The 24,736-nt window shown below is 59.0% G+C and overlaps 3 protein-coding genes across 9 annotated transcripts; 2 read left to right on the top strand and 1 right to left on the bottom strand.

Moving 5' to 3' along the window:
- Nucleotides 1–89: 89 nt before the first annotated feature.
- DRD4 (dopamine receptor D4) lies at nt 90–6,352 on the bottom strand. 2 transcript variants are annotated; one of them, XM_082478310.1, is made up of 4 exons: nt 6,053–6,337; nt 4,388–4,500; nt 3,621–4,315; nt 90–3,499 (listed from the first exon to the last, which is right to left on the bottom strand). In XM_082478310.1, exons 1-4 carry the CDS (start codon nt 6,320–6,322, stop codon nt 3,297–3,299), a joined length of 1,281 nt encoding a protein of 426 aa, XP_082334436.1. In that variant the 5' UTR covers nt 6,323–6,337; the 3' UTR covers nt 90–3,296. The 2 variants fall into 2 exon arrangements, with proteins under 2 accessions (XP_082334436.1, XP_082334435.1); XM_082478309.1 differs by having other exon boundaries at nt 90–4,315; nt 4,388–4,610; nt 6,053–6,352.
- Nucleotides 6,353–15,627: 9,275 nt separating this feature from the next.
- On the top strand, nt 15,628–17,868 carry SCT (secretin). The gene is made up of 4 exons (XM_082478323.1): nt 15,628–15,909; nt 16,005–16,106; nt 16,187–16,279; nt 16,497–17,868. Exons 1-4 carry the CDS (start codon nt 15,815–15,817, stop codon nt 16,618–16,620), a joined length of 414 nt encoding a protein of 137 aa, XP_082334449.1. The 5' UTR covers nt 15,628–15,814; the 3' UTR covers nt 16,621–17,868.
- Nucleotides 17,869–17,972: 104 nt separating this feature from the next.
- Nucleotides 17,973–24,288, top strand: CDHR5 (cadherin related family member 5). 6 transcript variants are annotated; one of them, XM_082478291.1, is made up of 15 exons: nt 17,973–18,120; nt 18,199–18,374; nt 18,736–18,786; nt 19,914–20,006; nt 20,148–20,249; nt 20,335–20,445; nt 20,548–20,718; nt 21,075–21,165; nt 21,304–21,401; nt 21,509–21,709; nt 21,814–21,927; nt 22,004–22,088; nt 22,175–22,693; nt 23,226–23,434; nt 23,753–24,288. In XM_082478291.1, the coding sequence occupies exons 1-15, from the start codon at nt 18,066–18,068 to the stop codon at nt 24,188–24,190; spliced, it is 2,514 nt and encodes an 837-aa protein (XP_082334417.1). In that variant the 5' UTR covers nt 17,973–18,065; the 3' UTR covers nt 24,191–24,288. The 6 variants fall into 6 exon arrangements, with proteins under 6 accessions (XP_082334417.1, XP_082334418.1, XP_082334419.1 ...); XM_082478292.1 differs by having other exon boundaries at nt 23,229–23,434; XM_082478293.1 differs by having other exon boundaries at nt 22,193–22,693.
- Nucleotides 24,289–24,736: the final 448 nt, after the last annotated feature.

Below are 24,736 nucleotides of genomic sequence, written 5' to 3' on the forward strand. Positions count from 1 at the left end.
TGGGGGCCCGGTCGTGCAGTTTGGAAGCTGAGACCGGACGGGGCCCAGCCCGGCGGGACGGGAGGCCGGCACCTGCTGCCCAGGAGCTGGGGCGCCAGAGCTGCCAGCCGGGAAGGCCGAGCCGCTGTCCAGTCTCGGGGACGGCTTGGCGTCCGGACGTGCCACCTTCCCTTTGCACAGAGCGCGCCCGGGACCCCTGGGGACCCGCCCAGGGTGGCTCCTGCCTGCGCCCGGCTATGCTAGCCCAGCTCCCACGGGCTGGGGGCCTCGTCCCTGCCCTTCCCGGCGCCCTGCCCAGCCTGTCTCCAAGCCTGGGTTCCGGGAAAGCCTGCGCTGCCCCATCTTCTGTGCACTGAGAGGTGGACTTTGACCCCGACGCTCGCCTCACTGTTCCATCTCGTTCACACCTCCAGCCCCGCACCTCCCGGCTCCTGCTTCCAGAAGGTTCTTCATAGCACACGGAGACTTGCCTTTTGGGCCACGGGCTCCCCGGTGAGCCGAGGGGGTGGCACCCATGCCCATCCCCCCGCGCCCAGCCTGGCTCCAGGTGGGGGAGGACCTGCCCCCAGAAGCCCCTCTGCCTCCGTTCCATCGGCCTCTGCGGACTAAGCGGGTTTATTTGGGTTTTATTTGTTTTGTCGTCCCGCCTCTCCACCACCTTGGGGAAGTCCAGGCCCGGCCCCTGGGGTTTGCACAGCATGAAGGTGGTGGGAAGTGAGGACCGGGGGTGGGGGCCACGTCGGCCTCAGCAGAAGGGGCTGCACCCCCAGAAGGAACCCCCCAAACCTGAAAAGGCTAAAATGGCGACTTAGGTGGGCAGCGCCCACGGGGAAAGGCTTCCAGGTCCCTCCCTGGCGTCCAGCTCCAGGCAGCGGCCTCCCTGTGAGCAGATTCGGCGGCCTCGGGACCAGGCCCTGCAGGGAAGCCATCCTGGGTGAAGGTTTCCTGGGATCGGGGGGTGGCTTCTCCCCTTCTCCTTAAAGTAGAAGCCTGGGGACCGCACGTGTTGGGGGCGGTTTTCCAAAGTGTATTGTTTCTAAGCCTTTGAAGCTATCTCTGCATCACCCTGGACATCAGGAGGCTTCTGGAAATTGCCATCCAGGCGCCAAGGGTGCGTTGACACCCTCAGTTCTGTGTCAGCACTTGCGATGGCATCTTCTGCCAGACGCAGCCACAGGGGCCAGGCCAAGGCTTCTGACAGTGTGCAGTGCGGCAGCCGTCCGGGTGCCGCTGGTCCTCTGAGCTGAGGCTGCGGTGACGCTTGGCATCAGTGGGCCTGGGACCCTCGAGGCACCTGCTGAGCCCCCGGGTCAGCCAGGCTCTGTCTATCTGCCCCTGTTCCCCCAGTGCCCACCTTGTCCCTGTGCCCACCTTGTCCCTCACCCACCCACCTTGTCCCTGTGCCCACCTTGTCACTCCCCTGTGTCCACCTGTCCCCCCGTGCCCGCCTTGTCCCCCTCTTGGGGGACACAGGAGTCTGCCCACAGGGCCAGCGGGGACGGCGCAGGACACCAGCAGATCCCAGCCCATCTGCAGCCCCACCTCCGAGAGAGGTGCACTTACTGGCCTGGCCTGTCAGGGGCACGGTCACCCCATCCCTAGTATAGGAGATGAGAAGGGTACATGGATGGGGACATGGCCTTGCTCCACACAGACCGCTGGGTTGGGTGGGCATGGCGGCTGGTGCCCACGGCTGGCAGGCAGGGGTGCTGCTAGTTGAGACCCTCTTGGCAGTGGCAGACACCAGCTCTGACCACCTGGAGTGACCACGGAAGGCCCAGCAGGCGCATGTCGGGGCACATCAGAGATGGGTGGCAGGGCACAGGCGGGTGTGGACCTGAGGGACGAGCCAGGTGGCAGGGCCAGCGGCCACACTCAGGGGCCCTTTGCTCCGACCCTGCCCCTGCCCCTGCCGTCAGCCTGATGGTCCCTTCAAGTCTGAGGTTCCCAGGAGGGACCACCAGCCCAGCTCTGAAGCAAGTGTCTTGCCCGGGTGAGGCTGTGCCATCTGGGGCTCCTCACGGGAGGAGACACAGGGTATCCGCTGCAGCCATCCTCATGCTTCACAGGCAAGAAAGTGCTGGAAGCTGAAGCAGCCAACAGACCTGGGGTCCGGCCCTGGGCCCCCTCCCCCACTCCCATTTTGTGTTGGTCCCTGTGTGGTGCAGGGACACAGCACCCCATAATGGCCCTCAGTCCATCAATACTCGGTTCCTCGAGGGCAAGTCTCTCCCAGGATGATAGGGGCAGGCTAGTCCTGGGGGGTGGTCAGGGGAGGCTTCTCAGAGGAGGCGGCAGCTGAGACTGAGCAGGAAATGGTGCTCACCCAGAGAGGGGAACAGGGCGGCCCCTCTCTCCACGGAATATTTTAGCACGCTGAGGTTGGGCCTGATGCCGTGGCCGTCACAGCCCGTAGTTTCTCATGTCCAGAGGCGAACTTGGCACCCGGCAGTGGCCGGCTTGGTCACAGTTCCTGACAGGAGCGCTCAGCCTCAGTACTGGGAACAGCGGATACCCATGGCGGGGGACTGGGAGGGTCCAGGTGAAGTCCAAGTGGGGCCGTCTCGGGTTGGGGGGGGGCACGCTGTGGGCGGGAGAGGGGCAGCCCCTCCCTGCTCTGCCCACTTGCTCCCAGCCAAGTGGGCAGAGGATGGCTGAGCGCCTTGTGGGCCTGCGCTGGCCTTCCCTGCAGGGAGGCTGCCCCCGTGAGCCCACCCAGCACCCAGGTCCCGTTCCTCCAGGCTTTGGGCATCTATCGGCAGGTCGGGAGCTGGCAGGGAGCTGTGCTCTGACCTTGAGGCAGCTGCCAAAGCAGTGGCAGGGCAGCTCAGCTGCATTTTGCAGGGACAGTGGGTGGGGCCACCAGGACGAGGGGAGGAGGCTGCTGGCCTGGGAACAGCTGTCGGGTCGCGGTGGGTTGCAGCTGGCCGGGTGTGTGGGGGAGGGAACCTGTTAGGGGAGGGTGTGAGTCGGGGCAGTCTTCGCAGGCAACGGCTGCCCCTGTTCCCAAGGCTTCTGGGGCGGGGCGGAGCTGAAAACACCTCCCTGCAGCCTCCCCGCCCACCCCAGGGGCAGAGCCAGGACCTGGCTTGGTGGGGTCTCTTCTCTGGGCTTCCTCCGAAGGAAGGAAGGGGTTAACTGGCCGGATGAGGGTCAGTGGAGGCCTGGGCTCCTCCTTGCCCCCTCCCCCGCCTCCAAGAGCCTTCCCAGCAGGTGTTGGGGATCTGTTTAATTACTCCTACAAACCCCCAGGCGAGGCGGGGTGCTGATGAGGGGCTGCGGTGCCAGCGGTCTGCTCAGCAGCAGAGGCGCAGAGCCTTGCGGAAGACGGTCCGGAACTCGGCGTTGAAGATGGTGTAGATGACGGGGTTGAGGGCGCTGTTGACGTAGCCCAGCCAGGTGACCGCGCTCACCAGCCGCGGGGGCACGGCGCACGTGGGACACAGCGCTCGGGAGATGTGCACGACAAAGAAGGGCGTCCAGCACAGCAGAAAGGCCCCTGGGGGCAGGGTTGGGGCTGCCGTGAGCGGCTCCCTGCCACGCCCCCCGCCCCGGGCGCCGCCTCACACCCCGGGCGCTGCAGTCTTCCCCTCCGCCCACGTCCCCCGGCCGGTACCCACCGACCACCACAGGCAGGACTCTCATGGCTTTGCGCTCCCGGCCCGTGATCTTGGCGCGTCTCCTCCTGCGGGCCCGCAGCGGGGGTTCGGCCGGCATGGCGTCCGAGGGCACGACGGCATCCGAGGCTGGGGTGGCGTCGGGGGGCACGGCGGCATCGGGGGCCGGGATGCCGTCGGGGGGCGGGGTGGCGTCGGGGGCCGGGATGCAGTCTGGGGCCGGGATGGCGTCCGGGCGCACGGCGGCATCGGGGGCCGGGATGCCGTCGGGGGGCGGGGTGGCGTCGGGGGCCGGGATGCAGTCTGGGGCCGGGATGGCGTCCGGGCGCACGGCGGCATCGGGGGCCGGGCTGCCGTCGGGGGGCGGCGGGCCGGGGCCGCTGGGGCGGCGGGGCGCACGGCCGTGCAGCTTGGCGCGGCGGGCTGCCTCCCAGCGCCGAAGGCCCCGGAACGTGGCCCAGTAGAGCAGCAGCATGAGCGGGCAGGGCAGGAAGAAGGAGCACACGGACGAGTAGACCACATAGTCGCGGTCCTCCAGGCGGCACACGGAGGGATCGCGGCTGCGCGCGTCGTTCAGGCCGCACAACACGGGCGCCGCCACCGCTGCCGACAGCAGCCACGTGGCGCCGATGAGCAGCAGCTGCCTGCCGCCGCGGCTCTGGCGGTTGTAGCGCAGCGGCACGGCCACCGCCACGAACCTGCGGGGAGCGTGGTGAGGGCGGCGGGGCCGGGGCGGCCCTACAGGGGACGGGGCGGCGGGGGCGGCCTACCTGTCCACGCTGATGGCGCACAAGTTGAAGATGGAGGCCGTGCACAGCATGACGTCCATGGCCATGAGCGTGTCGCAGAGGCCCGGGCTCAGCAGCCACTTGCCGCCCTGGACCTGGGCGCAGGGAGGGGCCCCGTAGCAACAACAGACACAGGACGCTACCCTCCCCCAGCCGCCTGCCCAAGCTGTCTTTCTGACCGCCAGTGGTCCCGGAGCGGAGGGGGCTGAACACGAGAGGGGAGGGGAGGGGAGTGAGCCGGAGGCAGCTGGGCAGTCCTGCCCGCCCGTCAAGCTGGGCGCCAAGAGGCGCCCCCCCTTCCTTTCTCTTAGAGCTGAGAAAGGCCTTGGGGGGGGGATCCTGGGGGGCATAGTCACCTGAGGACTGTGGTCTCTGATGCTGTGGGGCTCAGGGTACCGTGGAGCCCCTCCCTGCGCAGGGGGGGCCCCTGCGGCCCTGGAGTGTGAGCCCAGCACCCCTATCCACGCCCCCGCCCCCGCAGACAGCTAAGAGTTGGTGTCTTCGGAAACTCACTCTCTGGGCCTCTAGACGGGTCATTTCACTCCTGTCCCCTTACCCGTAAGAGAGGGTGAGGATGGCACCCACAGCATTGTTACAAAGTAAAGTCCCCGGCACCGTGCCCGGCGGTCCCACCAAGGGCAAAGGAGCAGACAGCCGTCCCCCTCTAAATCCCCTCCTGCTGATTTGGGGCGATTAGGAGCTTAAGAGCTGTCATTGTGACGTCTCGGGGGGAGCGGCAGGTCATGTCTGTCCTTGTCCTGCTAGCCTCTGCCCCAGCCCTGCCCAGACTCACTGTGTCCACCTTAGAAAAACCAAGCCTCCCCTCCCCCATAGCCCAGGACGCTGTGTCCCCAACTCAGCCCTAAGCAGCTTTTCTCTGCCCAAACTGCAGAGTGGACATGGCTGGCACCAAGGGGGACCGACCCAAGGGCCAGACCTGCTCTGGGGCCGGAGGCTCCTGGACCCAGGTTCTGGCAGGGGCTCTGGACCCCACACCTGCACCTTCCCTTGGTTCCACTGTCAGGCCCGGGTGTCCCCTCGCTCCAGCTGTGCCCGCTGCCCTGCAGCTCCTGGCAGCTGAGCGTCCCTCCTGCTGGGAGCCCAGTCGGTGCGTGAGTGAGGGTCTCCTGCCCTGGAGCGTGCTGGTGTGTGCACACCTGTGGCCCTGCCTGGCTATGGTGTAGCCTCGTGCAGTGGCGTGTGTGTCCCTGTGCCCCAGGGGGAGCCGGCATGGGGGTAAGCCTGAATCTGCCTGTCCGTCCAGCAGGCTCCCCTGGGGGAGTGGAACCCGGCTGAGGGGGCTGAGTGGGGGGCTGGACTGCCAAAGTCGCCTGTTTCTGGGGTCTCTGCTTGAAGGACAGAGGCATCTCTTGGGTAACAGACACCAAGACAGAAAGGGAGAAGAGGAGAGAGGGGCAGAAGAGGGAGGGCGGACAGACAGCAAAGCGGGCAGCTGGACAGCGAGATGGGGGAGGGGAATGAGGCTCGGAGGTGCTGGCGGCTCCGGTCGTCCTGGGACCAGGCGCGGCGCCCAGCTCGAGGCTCCTGAGAGGCCAAGCGGCAGGGTCACGCTGGGTCCTCGGTGTGGCTCGGCACAGGGAACAGGGAGCAGGTGAGGGTGCGCGTGCGGTCGCGACGCGGGCTCACCTCGGAGTAGACGAAGAGAGGCAGCACGAGCAGGGCGAGTAGGAGGTCGGCGGCCGCCAGGCTCACGATGAAGTAGTTGGTGGGCGTCTGCAGGGCGCGCTCGGCCGCCACGCTCAGGCACACGAGCGAGTTCCCTGCGAGCACCGCGCCGATGAGCAGCACGCCCCCCGCCAGCGCCGCCGCCGCCCCGGGGCCCCCCGCGCCGCCGCCCGTGCCGGGCCCGCGCCCAGCCAGCAGCCCGTCCGCGTCCGCGGCGCTGCGGTTCCCCATGGCGCACGGCCCCGCGCGCCCCGGCGGGCGCTCAGCACCGCGGACAGTGCCCAGGTCGGGAGCCGGAGCCCCGCCCCTCCGGCCCGCCCAGCCTGGTCTTAGTCCCGCCCTGTCCGCCCGGCTCGATGGACCCCGGGGCGCTTTAAGTTGCATCTAGTCTTTGCCCATCTTGGACTTCTGCGCTCCGAGAGACGGGCAGGTGGACAAATGCAACGGCCCAAAGCGACCCGAATGAAGCGATGTGATTGGCACGGGCGGGCCCAGCATCGCTCTGCGCCTGGAAGGGTTGGGGGGCGACACGCTGGTCTGAGCCCCGAGAAACCGACGGGAATGCAAGGTCGGCCCGACCATCCCTCGAGACTCGCTGTCGCCCATGCCAGCGCCATCCCGCCCGGCCCCAGAGAGCCCCCGCGTCCCTACATGGACCCAAGCTGGGCGTCGCCTCCCCAGGGATCCTGCTGGAGGCCCTCGAGGCGGAGGTGGAGCCACTTCTCACTCCATCCGGTTCAAGCGTCTGGGGAGGACAACCTTTTCAGGCCACCAAGCCCAGCTTCCCCCCTTGCGGCCCCCTGATGATCGGCGGTGACAGCTCCATGCTCACCCTTGCACCCTCTACACCCCACCCGACCCAGCCTCTTGGGCCCCTTTGCGTCCCCCCGCAATGATTGCAGACCCCAACCAGGGGCCGTGCACTCCCCCCACCCAAAGCAGCCTCTCCACCAGTCTGGACCACACTCAGTCACTCTCCTCCACCCACATCCACTGCCTGACGCTTCACCTTCCCCCCAGCGGCTGAGTGGTCAGCCTCAATTCCGGCTCCATCACCTCCGAGCCTGTGACCCTGAGCAAGCTGTGCACCCCTCTGAGCCTGGAAAATGAGCTCACCCCACAGAGCCTGAAAGGCCGTAACAGGAGGAAAGGCCATGATAAGCCCACAGGGGGCTTAGCAGTTGCCAGAGTTCTGCGTGCTCTTCAGACATGTTTTACCTGAGTCACTTCCTTCTTCACAGAGAAAAGCCCCAAATGAGAAGCCTCTCAACCTGCACCCTCCACTCCTACAAACTCACTAGACCCCGGGCCTCCCTGGAGCACTGGGGGTGGTTCTCCCTCCCTCCCTGCCAAGGATGAGCCTGGGGCCCCATGTGCCCATCACCCTCCACCTGCCAACATAGGACTGTAGGAGCTTGAGGGGCTCTGGGTACCGGGTCCCAGACCCATGCAGGAAAGACTGCATTGTATCCATGGGACACAGAGTTGGCAGAGATGGCTGTGCATGACAGAGAGGTCAGCCCAGACCGTCTCTCTCAGATTATAAAAGTGAACAGAAAGAACGTGCAAGGAAAATGTACAGTGAGAATTTTCATTATGGACTTACTGTGACCCGCAGCCTGGTCACTAACGGAGCCAAGAAGTGGGCTATGTAGCTGCATCACTCGGTGGGACCATCTAATGCACATCCTGGCCCCTCGTTTGCATCTGTGACTCCCTCCACCCTGGGAGGGCCAGAAAACTCAGGATGCACCCGAAGCGCAGAGGTGCTGCCAGGAATCAAGGATCCTGATTTCAAAGACATCAGGAGACACAGGGGCCAGCTTGATGGACTGGCAGTGTGTGTATTAAAGAGAAAACAAGGACTCTGAAGAGACAGATGTCATGATATACTCATAAGGGGCAAAATCACTTGAGGTCTGATAAAGGAAAGGTGTGTGCAGGACGTGGTGTAGATGGGCATCCAGGTCTGAGTTGCATTCAACACCTCCATCCCTTTCATGTGGATCAGTAACGGGACAGGCAGGCTTCCTTCCCTTCTGAAGCCTTGAGCAAGAGAACTCACAATACTAGTGACTAGGGCAGGAAGTTTCTTTTCTCACAAGACAAAAATCTAAGGCAGGGTTGGCTCTGTGATCTTGGGTTGGGTGCCAAGTGGTGAGTCCAGCCTAGCCTCCTATCTGCTTTGGGTCTCTCCTGGTCCTCAGACATCTGCCACCATTAAGAGTGAAAAGGTAGTCCAGACTGGGAAAGGATATAATATAGTTGCAATATAGATCTCTGATAAAGGATGCAGATCCAGAATATATAAAGAGCTCTGTCAAATCAACAAGAAAAGAAAGACAATCCCATTTTAACAAAGGTAAAAGTCTTGTACCCACATTACAAAAGAGGGTATCCTAATGGTCAATAAGCAAATAAGCACATGAGAAAGTGCTTAACGTCCTTAGCCATCGGGGACATGACAATAAAAATCACACCCAAATGTGGGTGAGACTCCACATTTCCACTGCAGGCGGCACGGGTTTGATCTCTGGTCAGGGAACTAAGATCCCACATGCCGTGTGGCACAGGCACCCCCCCCCAAAAAAAATCAAAAAGACACGTCATTGCACACTAAAATGGGGGGAAAATGTCAGATATGTAATTTGAAAATATTTCCTCCCAGACTGTAGCTTGTCTCTTCATTCTCCTAACAGTGTATTTGAGTTAATTTTTTTTTATGTGTAAGGTATGAGCTGAGGTGATTGATTGATTGATTGATTTTTCTTGCCTATGGATGTCCAGTTATCCCAGTACCACTTGTTGAAAATACGGTTTTCTCTCCACAGAATTGCCTTTGAACTTTTGTCCAAAAGCACTTGATCATATTTGTGTGGGGCTATTTCTTGACTCTCTATTCAGTTCCATTATCCAAATGTCTTTCCTTTCAACAATAGTACAGTCTTGATTATTGTGGCTTTATAGTAGGTCATAATATCGGGTAGTGTGCGTCCTCTAAATTTGTTCTTTCACAAAATTGTTTTGACTATTCTAGTTCCTTTGTATGTATGAATTTTAGAATCAGCTTGTCTATATCTACAAAAAAGTCCTGCTGGGAATTTGACTGGGGGAAATTGACATCTTAACAATATTGAGTCTTCCAATTCATGAATATAGTATATCTCTCCATTTATTTAGATATTCTTTGATTCCTTTCATCAGTATTTTGTACTTTTCAGCATACAGATCCTGCACATATTTTATAAGATTTGTACCTAAGTATTTTATGTTTTCTGGTACGATTGTAAATGGTACTTAAAAAATGTTTGGTTTCCAGTTGTTCATTGCCAATGAGCAGAAACAGAGTTTTGTATATTGACCTTGTATCTTTTGATGTTGCTAAACTCACTATTAGTTCAAGGATTTTTTTTTTTCCTTTGGTTTTCTTCAGGATTTCTACATAGATAATGATCTTGTTCATGAATAGAGACAATTGTATTTCTTCTTTTCTTATCTGGATGACTTTTCTTTCTTTTTCTTTCTTTCTTTCTTCTTCTTTCTTTCTTTCACTGTAGTTGATTTACAATACTGTGTTATTTTCAGGTTTACAGCAAAGTGGTATATATATAATCATAGATTTAAATGTAAAACCTAAAACTATAAAAAATTTGGAAGGAAAGATGGGAGAAAATCTTTGTGACCAGGGATTAGGCAAGGAGTTTTAGACATGACACCAAAAGCACGGATCTACAAATGAAAAAAATAGATAAACTGGACTTCACTAAAATTAAAAACTTTCAGTCATGGGATGGAAGAAAATATCACCAAATTGCATTTCTAGCAAATGACTTGTATACAAAATACATAAAGAACTCTCAAAACTCAACAGTAATGATACTACGGGAAAGAAAACTGCAGATAAGTATCCCTTATAAATATACATATAAAACTCTTCGACAAAATATGATTAAGCCAAATCCAGCAGCACTTTTTAAAGGATTATACACTATGACCAAATGGGGATTTATCCCAGGAATGCAAGGGTGATTCAACAGACAAAACTCAATCAATGTAATACATCACATTAATAGAATGGAGGAATAAATTTAATCATCTCAATTGATGCAGAAAAATGCATTTGATGAAATCCAACACACTTTCATGATAAAAAGATTCAATAAACTAGGAATAGAAAGAAATTTCCTCAACACGATCAAGGCCATATATGAAAAACACAAAACATCATACTCAGTGATGAGAGACTGAAACCTTTCCCTTGAGATCAGGAAAAAGACAAGGATACCCACCTTTGTTGCTTCTATTCAACATGTCCTGGAAGTTCTAGCCAGAGCAACTGGGCAAGAAAAAGAAATAAAAGGCACCCAAAATTGGAGAGAAAAAAGTAAAACTATTTCTATTTGCAGATAGCATGATCTTATGTATAGAAAATACTGAAGAAGAAAAAAAAACCTGTTAGAGCTAACAAACAAATTCAACAAAGTTTCAGGATATAAGACTGACATATAAATATCAGTTATATTTCTATATATTAGCAATGAACAATCCAAAAATGAAATTAAGAAAGTAATTCATTTGAAATAGCATCAAAAAGAATAAAATACTTAGTAAAAAATTTAACCAAGAAGGTGAAAGACTTGTACACTGAAAACCAGAAAACATTGCTGGAAGAGATTAAAGAAGGCATAAATAAGTCAATCTAATGTTCATGGATTGGAAGATTTAATACTGTTAAGATGTCTTTTCTCACCAAATGATCCCCAGATTCAATACGCTCCCAATTGAAACTCCAGTGACTTTTTTTTTAAGAAATGGAAAATCCAACCCTAAAATTCATATGGAATTGCAAGGAAACCCAAATAACCAAAACAGTCTTGAAAAGGAAAAAAGAAAGTTGGCACAGTTGCTGATTCCAAAACTTGCTACAAAACTACAGGAATCAAAACAATATGGTACTGGTGTTAAGGACAGACATAAAGATCAATGGAATAGAATTGAGGGTTCAGATATAAACCCATACATCTGTGATCAATTGATTTTCTTTTTTAAAAATATTTATTTATTTATTTTTGGCTGCGTCAGGTCTTAGTTGCGGCACGCAGGATCTTTTGTTATGGCGCACAGGCTTCTCTCTAGTTGTGGCGTGTTGGTGTGATCAACTGATTTTTAACAGGGGTGTCAAGACTATTTAATGGGGAAAGAAGAGTTTCTTCAATACATGGCATTGGAACAACTGGACATCCACATGCAAAACAATGAAGTTCAATCCTTACCTCACATCATATACAAAAATTAACTCAAAATGAATCAAAGTCTAAAATATTTGATCTAAAACTATAAAATTGGGAATTCCCTGGCGGTCCAGTGGTTAGGACTCTGTGCTCTCACTGCCGGGGGCCTGGGCTCGATCCTGGTTGGGAACATAAGATCCCACAAGCTGCATGGTATGGTGGAAAAAAAAGAGTCTTACAAGAAAAATAATAAAAATTAAAATAAACCTATAAAACTCTTAGAAGAAAATATAGGGGCAAATCTTCATGACTTTGGATTTGCAATGGTTTCCAAAGAAGGTACACAAATGACCAAGAAGCACGTGAAAGATGCCCTATGTCACTCGTCATTGGGGAATCACGATTCAGAAGCACAATTTCATAGAATTCTAAAATTGATCTAACAATTTGATGAAGTTTTCATTAGTCTCCTAACAGTATCTTTTTGTAAACCTTGACAAGTAGCTCCTAGAATTTACATGGAAATGCAGAGGGTCAAAAATAGCTAAAACACTCTTGAAGAAAAACAAGGTGAACAGATTTGATCTGTCAGCTATGAAGACTTATAAAAGTACTGTAACTAAGATAGTGAAGTAATTGAGGCATTGTAGCTAAGACAGTACGAAGGATGACAGTCAGGCTGATGGCATATAACAGGGAGCGTGGACTTAGACCTAAGTGCACATAGATGGTTGGTTCACAATTACAGTGACATTGAAGAGCAGTGGAGACATATGGTCTTTCAGTAACTAATGCTGGACAGCTGGACAGCCGCATAGAAAAAACGAAACTCAGTCACTACCTAACACCATGTGCAACATAAATTCCAGATCTATATCTGGAACATAAAATAACGATGCTTTGGGAGGTAATGTATGGGGTTATCTCCCATATATTTTGTTGTTATCTTAATTAAGCAGGAGACAAGAAACAGGAAAACACTGTAAGTTTCACCATATTAATATTAAGAATGTTGTCTCCCTGTGTTCACCAGCCCTAAACTATTTGCAACCTTTTCTCAATCCTGGCCAGTTTCCTGCTTTGAAGGACCCTTCTTAGAGCAATTGTGCCCTTATCCCAAAGCCTGATAACGACACCCCTTGAGCCATTCTCAGACCATGCTCTTTCTGGGTTGGGTTTGTTAACTCAGGTTCGTTTGATCAACGGGCTCCCTTGGCGATCTCAATTGACAGTCCTTAACTTTTTGAGATATATGCTGAAATCCTTACAGGTAAAATGATACAAGTTCTGAAATCTGCTCCAAAATTAATTTGAAAAAAATGGAGAAAATCAACAGGGATAGATAAGATTTATCATAAATTGTTGAAGCTGAGTAATGGTACATGGGCGTTTGTCTACTTTCGTATGTTTTTAATTCTCTATAATAAGAAAAGTTATTTTTCTTTTTCCGGTCCTTAAGAGGGGATGTTCATTAAGGCCACAGAAAGGCTGCACTCTATTACCGTGGGTCCCAGGCTGACATTGTGAAAGCACCCAGCCAAACATAACTTAAGCCACATAACTTAAGTCATACTGGAGTGTGCAGTTCTGTGGAAGGCGGGGAAGAGCAGAGTGGTCGTAGATTTGAGAGAAATTAATTATTTTCAATACCCTCCTATGACACTCCTAATGTAGAACTAAGAGTAGATACAATTAACTTAAACTTGACATTTAAATCTTGGTTAAAACAAACAAACAAAAAAAGAGTAGAGAATATTTTCTGTGCTTTAGTATTCAGAGAATAAAACTGTGTCACAGTGAGAGAAATTCTTCTGCTTCGAAAATGCTCCCTCCTATGTCCTACCGTGAAAAAATAAAGCTGCATATTCTTCCTCAGAACCCTGAATCCTGAAATTGGCCATTATTAGGATCCCACACACAGAGTGATGTCCGATTAGAGGCTTCAAATAGCTATTCACATACGTTGACTGTTTTCTGTGCGTTTGTAACGAGGACCCAGCCAGGGTTGACGTCCTGGAAATCCCTGGGGCTCTCCCTGAAATCTGTGGGTTGAACGTGGCGTTTTGTCATGTAGCTTGTGTTGTGTGTTTCAAAGTAGGGTCCAAACGAGGCAAGGTGTGAGCGGACCCGTCCATTCCTGCTCCAGTTCCCATCAGGGTCCGGTCCTCGTTACCTGTCGCATTTCAGCAGGAAACGCTGAGGCAGCCACACGTGGGTGTGGAGGACACAGGCCAGGACTGTCTCTGGAGAGATTCTGAGCAGCAGAGACAACTGGCGACAGCCATTCAGACGTGATGGAGGCAGCTAGTTACAAAATCCTCTGTGCCGTGCACATGCAGGACACAGCCCGCCTCTCCTTGCCTCGGCTCCACCCGGGTCTGTCCTTCTATGCCAGTGACTGCTGGGGACCTCGAGCAGGTGTGACTGAAGTCACTCAGGGCAGTGGATGTGACCACAAAGGGCAGCAGGAGGGAGTTCTTTGGGGTGATGGACTTGCTCTGTATCCTGATTATGGTGGTGGTTACACGGATCCGTACATGTGTTGAAATTCAATTTTTACAGTATGTTAATTTTTTAGAAGTCAGTTTTACTGCATGCAAAAAATTTTTTTACTAGGAAGATCTTTCCTATGAAGATCTGCTTGGTCACTTAAGTGTTTGAGGTGCTAAGACATCTGACTGGTTAAACGACTACTCAGAATTTTGAGTGTTCTCATGAATGTCATTAATCGGTCAATGTTGTTAAAGTTTAGGGGTTTTGGGGCTTCCCTGGTGGCGCAGTGGTTGAGAATCCGCCTGCCAATGCAGGCGACACGGGTTCGAGCCCTGGTCTGGGAAGATACCACATGCCGCAGAGCAACTGGGCCCGTGAGCCACAACTACTGAGCCTGCGTGTCTGGAGCCTGTGCTCCGCAACAAGAGAGGGCGCGATAGTGAGAGGCCCGTGCGCCGCGATGAAGAGTGGCCCCCGCTTGCCGCAACTAGAGAAAGCCCTCGCACAGGAATGAAGACCCAACACATCCAAAAATAAAAAAAAAATAAAAAAAAAAAAAGTTTAGGGGTTTTAATTTGCCAAATTTGTGCAAGAAGAGGCCACAGCAGCTGTTGCAAATACATGTACAGAAAACAACAATGATATACCACTACACACGCCCTGGTGTGAATGCAAAACGGTGCAGCCACTTTGGAAGACAGTCTGCTGCTTTCCTATAAAGCAAACCATAATCTTACCATGGGATCCAGCAATCATGGTCCTTGGTGTTTACCCAAAGGAGCTGAAAACTTATGTCCACACAGAAACCTGCACACAGATGCTTACAACAGCTTTATTCATAATTGTCAAAACTTGGAAGCAGCAAAGATGTCCTTTAATAGGTGAGTGGATAAATAAACTGTGGTCCATCGGACAATGAAATATTATTCAGCACTAAAAAGGAATGAGCTATCAGGCCATGACAAGGCATGGAGGAACCTTAAATGCATATAACTAAGTGAAAGGAGCCAATAGGAAAAGGCCACAGACTGTATGCTTCCAACCCTATGACATTCTGGAAAAGGTAAAACTATGGAGACAGTGAAAAGATCAGGGGCTGATGATGGAGGGGTGAACAGCTGGTGAGCAGGGGATTTTTAGGGCAGGGCCCTGGGTGGTACTATCTACAATAGCAGACTCGTGTCATCGTACATTTGTCAAAACCCACAGAATGTACAACACCAAGGTGAACCATACTGTAAATCATGGGTTTAGTTAATAATAATGTACAATACTGGTTCATCAATTGTAACGAATGTCCCAAACTAATGCCTGGTGCTGGGGAGGCTGGGCACGTGCGTGTGTGAGCTCCTGTACTTTCAGCTCCATTCTTCCGTAACCCTAAAACTGCTCTAAAGAAAGTCTACTCTTTATCTTTAAAATGCGTATAAAGTTTAACACAAGACCTGCTGGTTTATAAGAAGTCCTCTTACTCGATTTGTAGTTTATGTGTAAGGATTTCATGGGTGCTGGCTGTAAAAGGCCGGAAGCAGGCTCAGGTCTCCCGCCTCCAAAAATGCACCCAAAGGCCAAGGCGCCCCAGGCCCGGGTCTTGCGCGGCATCAGCCCCCTCCCCACCCCCACCCCCACCCCCCGCCCCACCTGCCCGCCGCTCCGCCGACCCCCGCGCCCAGCGACTGGGAAAGGTCACTGCACGGGCCGACCCCCCGCAGGTCCCGCCCGCCGCCCCAGCGGGGGTCCCCTTGTCCCCGGTCGCCCAACCCCAGCCGGCCCGCCGAGGGGCGCCACCGTGGCGGTGGGGGCGGGCGGGCGGCCGGGGCGACAGCTGGGGGGGCGGCCCTGACCTTCCCGCGCGATCGATGGGGCGCGGCTCGGGCGGCGCGGAGCCGGGGCGGCGCTGACCCCCGCCCGCCCCGCTCGCGCTCCCGCTCCCGCTCCCGGGCGCCGCTATAAAGGGGCCGCGGCCCGACGGCCGCTCAGCCCCCGCCCGGCGCCCACCATGGCCACGCGGGCTCTGCTGCTGCTGCTGCTGCTAATGCTGCTGCCGCCGCCGCCGCCGCTCCGGGGCTGCGCCGCGCGCCCCGCGCCCCCCAGGTGAGCCCGCGGCCCCGGGGCCCGCGCCAGCCCGCCCCCGCCCCGCCCCGCCCCGGCCCTGACCCCCCGCGGCCCCCTCCGCGTCCCCTCCGCAGGGCCCCGCGACACTCGGACGGGACTTTCACCAGCGAGCTCAGCCGCCTGCGGGAGAGCGCGCGGCTGCAGCGGCTGCTGCAGGGCCTGGTGGGGAAGCGCAGGTGAGGGGCGGCGGGACGGGGGGGACCTGCCGGGGGGGCTCCCCAACTCCAGACTAACTCAGACTTGGGGTGGGGAGCAGCGAGCAGGACACAGAGAACAGCACAGCCTGGACCAACTCTGCGGAGGGCCACCTCTGCCTGCTGTGGTCGGACGCGCCCACCCTGCAGGCCTGGTGAGCACCAGCCCCAGCCCCCCGGCCCACATCCCCTGCCCCATAGCCTCCCTCCCTGGGGCACCCTAGGTCCCGGGCACAACTGGACACAGCAATGGCCCAGGCGTCTGGGAGGGTGAAACCGTCAGCGCTGGTGAACAGAGAAGGCCCAGTTTCGCCAGGTGGGCAGCGGTCTCCAGCACCAAGCCCCCAACCCCTAACCTGGCTGTCTCTGCAGGATGCCCCTGAGGCCCCCCGGGGATCAGGCCTGGTCTCCCCAGGTGCCTCTTGGACTGAGGGCTGGGGTCATGCTGTCGGAGCCGGCCATCCCTGCTGCTGAGGGGATGCAGATGAGGCCCTGAGGAAGAAGCAACCTCCCACGGGGAGCCTGGACAGGGGAGGGGGTGGGAGGAGGGGGGGTTGCAGGTGGCACCAATAAAGGAGGAATTCAGACCCTGGCCCTGTGAGCCTGCTCTGTGCGCCGTCTGGGTACCATCGAGGAAGCCGCTGCAGGGCAGGGCTGCCAGAGGGAAGGAGAGACCCGTCCTCGGGATTCTAGGACCGTGGCCACGCCCAGCTGCCCTTTCAACCTGGGAAGCCAGCGGGGAGCCTCATCGTTCCGCTTCCTTATCTCCTGCCCCATCCACTGAGCTCCCTGGAAGCCGCCCAGCACCTCTGGCATCCACACAGCAAACATTCAGGGGCTCTGGGGGGGCTCAGATGTCTCCCAGCTCCTGCCCCGGGGGGCAGCGGTGAGGGGGCAAGGAGGCTCGGCCAAGCAGGAAGAGGCGACAGGCAGGACCCAGGAGGCCACTCCCCAGTGAAAGGACCTGAGCATGAGTCTTGGCTCCCGGTCCAGGCATGCAGTCTGGATGGGTGGCTTGACCTCCCGGGGCCTGTGAAGCAGGGCCGGTGATGACACCCTAAGTGCCAGGCTGCAGGAGGCCTTGTAGGACCACGGGCTCAGGGTTGCTCCGCGAAGGTGTTTCAGGCGCCCACAGCCTGGGGCCTGGAGGTGCGAAGGGCTCCGCCCAACTCGTCACAGCAGCCCCTCCCCCACCCAGTGTCCTCTCCCAGTTGGGGGCCTGCGCCATGGGCCCCTCACCAGGATGCCCCTCTGTCGGGACCCAGGGTCCCCTCCCACCAGCTGCCAGCTGCCCCGAAGCACTGCCATCCTTGTCACTGTGACCCCGCCCAGCCCCCTAGAAGAAGCCGGCTTGTTTCTGGGACAGGCAGGGGAGTCCCTAGGACACATATAGCCTTTCCCTTCCAGACCTAGAGGGTTAACTCGGGGAGAGGAGGTGGGCCCAGAGGGGAACACCTGTGGCCTGAACCTCCCGGACCGCCTTAAGGAGCTGCGTCCACAAGGGTTCTGGCAGAGGGGCCCAGCAGAGGGGCATCCCGGGTTGGGGGGCAAGTACAGCAAACACAGAAGCCCACCCCAAGCCCCAGCCCCAGCCCGCCCAGGCCCCTGGTGCCCGCCCACCAGCTCTGGGTTCCTCTGTCTTAGGGTCTGTGGGTTGAGCCCGTCAGCCCCTGCATGTGGCCCGGTTCCGGCCGGGTAACCACCTGGTCTGCCCCTCCTGGCAGTCGGCGAGGCCTGGCCGGCGGCCGGCGGGAGCCCCCTTGGTGGAGGCCAGTCCTGTGGTTGGTCAGCGGCAGTGGTTGTAAAGGATCATAAAGCGGGGCGGCGCCTGGCAGGGGCGAAGGTCGCCCAGGCAGAGACTGCGCCAGTAACACAGCCGCTCAGAGGGTCCCAGACGCCAGCCGGGCTCAGACCCTCCCCCGGGGCCGGCTGCCTGCTGAGATGGGGACTTGGGCCCTGCTGCTCCCTCTGCTTGTGGCCGCGGCCCAGGCCCAGGGTACTGGGGGCAGTGGGAGGGGGGCCGGGCGGCAGGTGGCGGGCTGGCCGGCACCGACTCTTCCTCTCCAACTTCCAGTCTGCTCTGTGAACAAGACCTTCTTCGAAGTCGAGGAGAACACGAGTCCCGGGCTGCACCTCCTCGACATCTACGTCCCTGAGGGCCAGCAGGTGACCCTCGGACCCTCGTCCACCCGTTTCGCATTTCGGATCCAGGGGACTCAGCTATTTCTCAATGTGACCCCAGACTACGAGGTGTGGATGGCGGGCCCAGGGCTGGCTGTGCCCATGGGGTCAGCGGGGGTGGCCGACCCTCCAAGGGACCCAGGCGGCCACCCACACTCCTCCCCAGAGAAGGGCTCTCTGGGGATCTTTGGGTCTCAGTTTGCCCAGGGGGCCTCTCGGGCCCCCAGGCTTGGGTGAGGGCTGGCCCTGAGGGGGTGGGGCCCTCGGGGGACGAACCTGCCTGGGCCCCGACGCGCTCTGGACTCAGCACGGATGACAGGGACCCTGGGCCAGCACCTGCTGCTCTCGCCCTCCGTCTCCTCACCTGTGGAATGGGGCGGGGGCTGGGCCAGCTGGCCAGGTGACTCCCACACCTGCCCGCCCCCCGCAGGAGAACTCAAGGCTGCAAGCAGTCCTGGAGTGCAAGAGGGATGACACTGTGGTGAGTCGGCCCCCCCAGACCCCCTCCCGGCATCCCCACGTCCCCACCCTCCCCGTGATGTCAGAGGGCTCCGGCTTGGACCTCTGTGCCCTGCTCTGCCTGGCCCACTCCCTGGCGACCTCACCCAGTGGTGTGTTTCAAGTGTCACCTCTGTGCCAGCAACGCCCACACTTCCTCCAGCCCAGACTGTGCCTTGAGCCGCAGACTCACAAAGCCGGCCCCGGACGGACATCACACCCCACAGACACCCCCACCCCGAGATCCAAGGCCCCCCCAGAGGCGAGGCACCTCGCCCTGCCAGCTCAGTCCTCACCTCCCCCTCCCCACACCGGTCCTCCAGCAAATCTGCCAGCTGACTGGGCCTCAGACACCAGCATCTTCCGGCTGGCCCATCTGTTCCCCTCTTGGCCCCGCCCACCCCAGTCCACTCTCCGAATGGCAGGAGAACGATCCTATCCGGTAAAGCAAGCAGCGGTCCCTGCCCTCCCAAATAAAGCGAATAAAGGCCCAGCGGCACGCCGCGCCCCCCAGCCCCCCACCCCGGCTGCTCCCTGTCACCTCCGCCCGCCTCCCTAGCCCCTCGCACCAGCTAGCTCTGTGGTCTCCCTGAGCCCCGTGGGTGCCCCCCGCCCGACCGTCACAGCACACCACCCACAAATATCTCAGGATGAGCCTCTAGCAGACAAGGCCGCTTCTTCTTAACGCGGTAGTGTTGTCACGTCCGGAAAAGGCAGGGGCTCCTCAGCAGTGCAACATCCAACGTCCCCACCCCCAGCTCCAGAGCAGTCCTCCACAGTTTCCGGCCAGCAAGGTCCACCCGACGCAGCTGGTTGATGTTTTTCTCACGTCTCTTTCAACACATGGGCGTCCTGATCTTCCGTGAGACTTACGCTTGTAGAAATTCGATTGTTTTGCCATTTTCCTCATTTGGGGTTTTGCTGGTCACGCCCCCAGTGCCTGCGTTATTTTTCTCCAGGGCATTCGCACCTTCTGTGCTTTTAAAAAATTACTTTCTGTTCCTTGTCTGTAACGCCTGAGCCCCAGGCAGAGAGCTGTCTTGGGAACTGCACCCCAGTGCCTAGAATGAGCTCACGCCGCTGGGCCGGGGACCCTCCTCCCTCCCCCAGGTGACCCAGCTGAGGGTGTTCGTCTCAGTGCTGGATGCCAACGACAACCCGCCCACGTTCCCCTTTGTAGTCAAGGTCCAAAGGGTGCCAGAGGTGAGTGGAAGGGAGCAGCGGTGCATGCCATCCGGGGCATCTGGCGCCCGGGATGGGGGCCAGAGGGCAGAGGGCTAGTGGCCGGGGGTCTCACCCTGGGGGTCACGGGCGTGGCCAGACCGACCCCCCTCCGTCCCCCAGGACACTAAAGTGAAGGCCGTCGTCATCCCCGAGACAGAGCTGAAGGCCCAGGACCTCGACAGAAATGACATCCTGTTCTACACCCTCCAGGAAGTGACCCCGGTCAGTGCCCCCAGCCCTTCCCTTTGGGCATCCCCACCTCTGCGCGTCCTCCCGGGGTCCCAGGCTGAGTCCCCCACCTCCCCAGGGTGCCAGCGGCTTCTTCTCTTTGGTGGGTGCGAACCGCCCAGAGCTGCGGCTGGACCGGTCACTGGACTTCGACAGGTGGCCGAACATGACCTTCCAGCTGCTGGTCCGGGTGAGCAGGCCACTCCCGCCCTCGTCCCGGGCGCCCACGGCCCCACCCGAGCCGCTCCAGCCCCAGGCCCCCGGGCCTGACGGCAGGGCTGCGGTGTTGCAGGACACGCGAGAGGAGAACGTGGAGCCCAGCCACACGGCCATGGCCACCTTGGTCCTGGAGGTGCAGCCCGCCGACCTGCGGCCACCCTGGTTCCTGCCCTGCACGTACTCTGACGGTTTTGTCTGCATCCACGCGCAGTACCACAGGGCTGTGCCCACAGGCCACACACTGGTACAGGGGGCGCGGAGGAACAGGGCAGCATGAGCATGGGCCTGGCTGCCACAGGGCCAGAGTCGGTTGTGATTTTCAAGCAAATGTGAACGATGTTTCGTAAACCAATCTTGCCCCACCCCATGGTGGCAAGTGGGACACAGGGCCTCTGAAATTCAAATGAGGAAACAGGGTCCAGCTGTCCTCAGGGCAGAGCCAGCCAGGCCCCTGGGACCCAGTGAGGGACCCCAGGGACCGAGCTGGGTCCCTGACTGCCCCCTGGGGCTACTCCAGATCTCCTTGAGGGGAGCAGGAGGGGCTGAGTGGAGGCCACGGCTCCAGTTCCGCGGCGTACCCTCCCCTCTCTGTTCCCGCAGTCAGGACCCCTCACCCTGCATCCGGGGCCCATCTACGCCGTGGACGGGGACCGGGGCATCAACCAACCCACCGTGTACAGCATCATCCGGGGTGAGTGGGCACCAGCCCCCAACCTCTCCCTCCATGCCACACCCTGCCCCCGTCCCCGCATGGGCAGAACCAGCTGGGACCCTGGGACCTCAGGCCTCCAGAGGGGGCTGCAGCCAAACCCTCCCGCCGTCTTCCCAGGAAACGAGGATGGCTCGTTCTCCATTGATGCCAACACAGGCAACCTCACCGTGACCAAGAGCATTCCCAGCCCCAAGACGTTCTTTCTGCTGGTCAAGGTGGGTGCCCGCACAGGGCCAGGTCTCCATGGGCCCTTCCTGGGCCCCTGGCTACAGGGCTCACCCTTCAAGGACCTGCTGGTCACTGCTGCCTCTCCAACCCCCAGGCCGAGCAGGCGGATCACGCCAGATACTCAGTGACCCAGGTCACGGTGGAGGCCCGGGCCGCCGGTGGGAGCCCGCCCCGCTTCCCCCAGAGCCTGTACCGCGGCACTGTGGCGCTCGGCTCTGGGGTGGGCGTGGCCATCAGGGATGCAGCTGCCCCCTCCCAGCCTCTGAGGATCCGGGCCCAGGATCCTGAGTTCCCAGTAGGCACCGCCTGGTCCCTGGGTCTTCCCGGCCTCCTGCCGTGGGGGGGTTGGAGCGGTCTGGGGAGCAACCTGGGCTCAGGACTCACTGGGGCCACGTCCAGGACCTCAACTCGGCCATCACGTATCGGATCACCAACAACTCTGACTTCAGAATGGACGGGGAGGCCGTGCTGACTGGCGCTTCACTGGTGCACGCTGGGGTCTTCTACGCAGAGGTGAGAGGCGGGCGGTATCTCCGAGGGCCAGGGGTCAAGCTGGAGCCCAGGAGGGACAAGCCCCCTTCCTGCCCAGGTTGAGGCCAACAACACGGTGACCTCAGGCACAGCGACCGCGGTCGTGGAGGTTCGAGTCTCAGAACAGGAACCCACCCCCACAGGTGAGCCTCCCAGGGACCCCGGGTCGGCTCGGGGAGGACTTCTTGCTAGGGGGAGTGGCGAGCCTGAGCCCTGGCCCTGGCTCCAGGCCCCCCCACGTCCTCAGAGACAGCAGGAACAACCAGAGCCTCGAGCGGCACCACGTCGGAAGCCCCCCGGCCCCCTGAGCCCTCTCAGGGGTCCTCCACGACCAGCTCTGGGAGGGACAGCGGCCCACACCCCTCCTCAGGCACAACTCGGAGGCCTCCGTCCTCCTCCATGCCTGGGGGGCCCCCTAGTGTGGGAACCAGCCCCTCCCCCCCATCAGCTTCACCCAGCGGGGGCTCAGTGACCAGACCCTCGAGCGGCACCACGTTGGAAGCCCCCCGGCCCCCTGAGCCCTCTCAGGGGTCCTCCACGACCAGCTCTGGGGGGGACAGCGGCCCACACCCCTCCTCAGGCACAACTCGGAGGCCGCAGGCCTCCTCGAAGCCTGGGGGGCTCCCCAGTGTGGGAACCAGCCCCTCCCCCCCATCAGCCTCACCCAGCGGGGGCTCAGCACAGACCTCGAAGCCAGGAACCTCTCTGCCAAAGTCCCCTGGGCCCAGCAGCACCCTCCGGCCCACAGGTAGCACCACCATTTACTCTAGTTTACCCTCATGCTCTCTGACTCAGGACTCTGGGCGGTCGCTGTGGGGTTAGGGTCCACCCCAGGTCGGCCCAGCACGACCATGGGGACCACGAAACCCCAAGGGGGGTCTGTTCTGGTCTGGTGAAGAGACAGGTCCCGGGGGGCCCCAGGAGGTAAGCTAGGGAAGGTGTGTGGAGGGTGGGGCAGAGGCCAGACTTAGGATCCAGCGATTTCCCCCCCCCCCCCCAATTCCCAGGGCCATTCAGCCCACAGGCCCCGTGCTACCCTCAGCTCCCTGCCTGGCATGTTGGCCCCCTGCCTCCCACCTGGAACTGGCAGGCACTGACCCCCTCCCCGCTCCCAGCAGCCCGGCCTATCGGGGCTCCCTGGCGGGGGTCAGTGGTGCCCACTCCTGCAAACCTCACCTCCGGTGGCCAGGCCTAGCTTGCTCTTAGGGTGTCCCGAGCTTGCCCCGGGCTGGCCTGGGCGCGCTTGGGGTGGGACAGTGAGTGGGCAGTGGCGTTGCCAGCAGGGACGCCCGGGACCGGAGGAAGCAGCGCGACAGTGGACGGCAGGCCAGGTGGAGGCCCCGCTGAGGACCGGCGCTTCTCGGTGGTGGAGATGGGGGCGCTGGGCGGGGCGCTGGGCGCGCTGCTGCTTCTGACGCTGATCGCCCTCACGGTGCTCGTCCACAAGCACTATGGCCACCGACTCAAGTGCTGCTGCGGCAAAGCGCTGGTGAGGCCTCGGGGTGGGGGAACGGACGGGAGAGGGAGCGCTGGAGAAGCAGAACAGGAGAGAGGGCGGGCAGCAGCAGAGGGGCGGCGGGGCTGGTGGAGAAGCGGCAGGGTGGAGAGAGAGGCCGCGCGGAGGCCAGGAGTCCCTCCGGGAGATGGAGGGCAGAGGGGAGGAGAGACGGGGCGTGCACACCGTAGTCCCAAGATGGGGAGGAGGGCAGAGAGAGGCAGAGCAGCTAGCCGCCTGTCTCTGGGGGAACAGGGGTGGTCTGAGCCCAGGCCTGGTCTGGTTGACTGCTGGTTCCCGCCCGCCCCCCAGGAGCCCCAGCCCCAAGGCTTTGACAACCAGGCCTTCCTCAACAACCCCGACGAGGCCAACTGGGCGCCAGCTCCTAGCCCCTCATCCAGTCCCGCCCCGCCGGCTCCCCCAGAGCCTGCACCCCCAGAACCCAAGCCCCCCAGCCCAGAGACCCTCCGCCGAATCCCCGAGTCCCCTGCGGTGGCCCTGGATGGGGACGGCCCGGCAGCTGTGAGGTCCATCCTGACCAAGGAGCGGCGGCCTGAGGGTGGCTACAAGGCGGTGTGGTTTGGCGAGGACATCGGGGCCGAGGCCGACGTGGTGGTCCTCAACACGCCTGCCTCAGAAGTGGACGGTGCTGGCAACGAGGGCAGCGAGGGCAGCGGCGACGAGGGCACAGAGGTGGGCCTGCGCGGGGGCGCCCAGCACGCGCCTGGCTCCGACTCCATCTACCTCTAGCGCGGCCGCCCCTCCTCTCCCGGCGAGTCTGGATCACCAGAGTCGGCTTGGTCGCTCTCCCCCCACTCCATTGCGCAGAATAAAGTGACATTTTCGGATCTGCGGGGACGCGTGGGGTCTGCCCCAAGCGGCTGCCAGTGGGGGTGGTCAGGACGTGGTCCATTCGCTCCCACCCTGCACTGAGTCCTCCTCAGAGGGACCGCCAGGGGCGCCGTGGGGGCGGAGAGGGGTGGGCGGGGTCGTTCCCTGCCCAGAGCGCTGGGTGCTGTTTCCCGTAAACCACCTGCTGCGCCCGCGGGGCTTCCCAGGCTCGGTGCCAGCTGGTGGCCAGGAAGTTCCTCTCCTTGTCTAACCACGGCCGACCCAACACAGAGATTCTTCCCCTGGGGGAGGCTGAGAAGCCACCCTCAAGGACACTCACTGGGGAGAGCATGGGCCCGGGGACCTTCCAGGGGGTCACACTCCCGCGTCTGTGGGCTACAGTGCGGGCAGTAAACACGCTGGGGCGCCTTCGGAGGCAGGTGGTCCAGGTGGCTGGGCTGTGAC

The sequence above is a fragment of the Balaenoptera physalus genome (genome assembly GCF_965194825.1).
Source record: "Balaenoptera physalus genome assembly, chromosome: 10".
Classification (NCBI taxonomy): Eukaryota; Metazoa; Chordata; class Mammalia; order Artiodactyla; family Balaenopteridae; genus Balaenoptera; species Balaenoptera physalus.